The sequence below is a fragment of the Orycteropus afer genome, unplaced genomic scaffold (genome assembly GCF_000298275.1).
Source record: "Orycteropus afer afer isolate SDZICR_OR568_19922 unplaced genomic scaffold, OryAfe1.0 scaffold00118, whole genome shotgun sequence".
NCBI classification, from domain to species: domain Eukaryota; kingdom Metazoa; phylum Chordata; class Mammalia; order Tubulidentata; family Orycteropodidae; genus Orycteropus; species Orycteropus afer.
The window spans coordinates 3,660,902-3,664,837 of NW_006921705.1; the positions used below are offsets into that span (position 1 = coordinate 3,660,902).

At 36.4% G+C, this 3,936-nt stretch overlaps 1 protein-coding gene across 1 annotated transcript in view; it reads right to left on the minus strand.

The window, feature by feature from the left end:
- Positions 1–1,256: 1,256 nt before the first annotated feature.
- The window catches only part of PRKG1 (protein kinase cGMP-dependent 1), a 1,628,352-nt gene continuing 1,625,672 nt past the window's right edge, over positions 1,257–3,936 (minus strand). The window contains exons 17-18 of the mRNA XM_007944042.1: positions 3,861–3,927; positions 1,257–1,355 (exon numbers count right to left, since the gene is read on the minus strand). Coding sequence (XP_007942233.1) covers positions 1,257–1,355; positions 3,861–3,927 — 166 coding nt within the window. The remainder of the gene's footprint in view (positions 1,356–3,860; positions 3,928–3,936) is intronic.

Here is a 3,936-nt window from a genome sequence, read left to right on the forward strand (position 1 = left end):
TGAAGATCCTCATCTGGTAAATCTTAGTAACGAGGACTGTGTGCTTTCTTTATCTGATTTTATTTTTGGTTCAGGCCTAAGACAAGAAGCTACTCTAAACAGGTTTTTAATCACCTTCGTCTCTCAACGCTAGACTACATTGTATAAGTGAAATCTGACAGAAGTTCGGTTTAATAAATTTAGTGAAAATGATTCAGTCTCTGGCTACACATGTAATGATTAGAATTTGTGTTGTCTGTTCAGACACTGACATTTACAGATGAAAGATATACATAGCACCTATATTGTTTTTTATATTTTTATTTTTGGATGGATTTTAATCCTGCCCTCCACCTTTCCCCCCACCCACCAAGGGTTTATTTTTATAAAAGGGAATATTTTAAGCCTCACTTTGAGGGTATATTAGGTAATAAATAAAACCAATTGGCTGCTAGTCATTTATTTCCAGGACCATCCTTAAGCACAATATTTTAAGAAACATGAAATGATTTTGTTAATTCCTTTTTTGTTCCATTCTATCATGCCAATTTATCAAAAAGAAACAAATATCATGCATTTTTTTTCAATTCTCTGTGAAACACATATATACCTGCTATGAGAGTTCTCAGCAGAATCCATAGCAGTTGTGCTTTTTATCTTTTCAATTTTTAAAATCTGTCAGAAAGAAAAGGTAACATTCAGTCTCGTCATCAGCACTACTGGGAAATAAAACTGTGAAACTTCTAGGACTGGTTTGACATGAATCTGTGACCAACAGATATGTGGTCCTCTTTTGTACGCTATCTACACCGGCTTGTAGTAATAAATCCCACCACACTCATTTGAAGAAAGGGAAGAGCCCAGTTTCTGTACCAAGGTAATCCATCGTATGCAATGTATTATTCTTTGATCTTATTGAGAATTCTAGCAAGGTACAGACTCTTACTGGATTGAAGTGTTTCTTACAGTCTTTCAAATTATAATCAGAGCAAAGCAAGATCATTGCAACAATAGAAAACATCTCTTTACTGGTGAAAGGCTTTGCTTCAGGACCACCATGTCAACTGCTATTTGAGATTCAAACAGAAAACATGTAAAGAGCACTACTGTCATCTAAGCAATGAGTCCTAATGCCACTGTAGTTACTGGAGCAGCATCAATCAAAGGCATCATGGTGACCCCGAGCACGAATCTTCTCCCTTTCCCTCAGGTTTGCTGGCAGCTGTGTCTGAGAAAAAGCTGTCTTCAGCGAGGCAGAAGCAGGTAAGAGAAACACGTTAGAAGTCTATGTCCCACCCCGAGTTGTCATCAGGTGGTGGTTCGTCGTTGTCCTCAGGGAAACTGTCAAAATTGCTTGTGTCTGTAGGTGATGCAACCTGAAAGCAAGACAAGAATGAGCAGCAAAAGGTTTTCTTGCATCTGAAGTTTTAGAATACCAAGCTAAATAGAAAAACAAACAAACAAAACCTCCAACTCTTTTTTTGATTAAATCCCTATTCAATGATATTTTTTGAGTGTCTCCTATGTAGCAGGGATTGTGCTTTATATTAGGGGTAACAGGGGTGACTAAAAATAGACATGGTCTTTGTTCTTAGGGAGTTTATTTTATTCTAGGAATAAATGGTGTGATTAAAATCAGTAGTCACAAAAATCAATAAATAATTATAATCTTTGGTTAGTGCTGTGAAGGAAAAATAAAAGGTGTCATGGGAGTATATCAGAGTGATTAAGGAAAACCTCTTTGAGAAAGCATTGTTTCAAGCCCAAGAATTGATGAGTTCAAGACAGAGGTTATAGCACAAAGGGCCTGAGCTGGGACAGAGTTCAATGCTTTGAAATAACCAAGAGAGTTCAATCTGGCTGCTTTCTAAACTGGGAGGGGAGTGGAATTAGGTGAGGCTGTGAAATAGGCAGAGGCCAGGTTATATAGCACCTTGCAAGTCATGTAAAGGACTTCGTATTTTCATTCTAAGTATAATGAAAAGTCAATTACAAAGCCAACTAAAAGTCCTACAAATTTGCTAGCAGAGCATCAGTAAAAGTAATGAAGAAACATACTTTAGTTCTCTTCATATCCAATAATATTTAGAAACATTTACTTTGGAAAAAAAAATTTGCCATTGAATGTTACTAGTGCATTAAGAAAGACCCCTGAAATTTAGTTTAGGATAGCAGTTCTGCTTAGTTTAATATTTATCCCCTCAGTTTCTTACTCTACTCTTGTTCTAAAACAAAAATTCCTAGAGTATAGGGAAATGTAATGGGAAATACAATAATAGTGTTTTTGTTTTGCTTGTGAATGAATGTAAATAATAGCACAGAAGCAAATCTTAGAAGATGGGAAAATGTTTCTGTAAAAACAGAAATCTTGAGTTAATCCTAGAAAGAAAGGGGACGAATAAAATGAAAGACCCAGGACGAAAAGAGCAACCTTCTCCTTAATTAGGATGCAGCACAGGTTGTTAAATAGATGTGAATGAATGAAAATATAAATGCAATCAATTGAAATCTGTTTCAAGTTAAAACAATGTAAATACTTAGCTCACATAGCAGACTGGCTATTTAACACAAAACCTGATATATCAGAAAATATGCGTTAAATTTAAAAAAGAGAATCATGTTCTTTTAGAGACTGATGAAGGAATGAAATTGTGCCTAGAAGTGTTTCAAAATAATATGAGAAAGGAGAGAAGGAACTATGTGGGAAGCTTGTTCTTCCTGGTTCAGTCAAGGCTCATGAAGCAAAACTGGAACGGATCCACATTTGTTAAATTTGGTGGACCAAAACAATAACTGGAATGGGAAAAATTATGGTTGAATACCCTGCTAGACACTTAGTTTCCCTCCTAGAAAAGAAGGGCAGTGTGTGTGCTGCATAGTAACCAAACCTCTTGACCAGCAATTGGAACAGCACTGCCTGGCCCAAAGACAGCAGCCAACTACGTGGCTTTTAATGTGTGTTGCTCTCCACAGTCCTAGTGACAATCTCATCTCCCACCAGGCTCCTGAAAGAACTCACTGTGCGTCTTCTGAGTCTTCCAATCCAGGGCTTCAACCAGTAATTTGTCCTGTTCCGGTTATTTTTCCAGTACACTCACATTTTGAAAATTTAGGTCTGTTCTGATTTCACTGTGTCAGCCATGACTAAACTGATTTGAACTGGTTCAAAGCCCTGTCAATGAGACAGTATTTGCCAGGAATTGATAACTGCTGAAGCTAGATGCTGGAGATTCATCTTCCACCTACATCTGTATATGTTCAACCTTTTATATTATATCCATTTATCGTCTATCAGCGTGGGTAGGTTCCAAAGACCAAGTTGTTATGTGAAAATGTACATTAGTGTGAAAATAGATGATGACTACATCAGATCACAAAACACATCATTATACAAGTGACAATTTATATCATTACAGAACTAAAGCACTGAGAATCGTGGCCTAGACAAGTTGACACATAACCGTAACCATCACAGCCAGCATTACTCTTGCCTTGCACTTTGGTGTTCATTACTGCCAGATGTATGCTGTTGATGTGCAAAATAGGCAGATACATTTGTTTACTAGAGTTATAAATGTGAAAAGTTGTATAAAATGAGATAGTAAATAAGTAGGTGTATAAAAATTAACATTTATTTGTAAATAAGAAAAGCTTGTATTGAAATGAATAGTTAGCAAAGTTAAAGGTAAAATGTGTTAGAGCAACAATCTCTAGTTTATCTATCTTTGTGCTTGGATTTTAGCTGATATCATTACCTTAACATGGCACATCTATGGCTTATTTAATCTGATCATAGGGTAAGCCTTCAAAAATAACGTATCTTTGATGACACGAACCCCATCAAGTCTGTCATGGTTTTATAAATCAGAAAGTCTACTTACACTTGGTATTATAGGAGGTGTCAAGGTGCCTTTTCGTAAGCCTTCCCAATTAAAACCCTCAAACCATCTAGGAAAG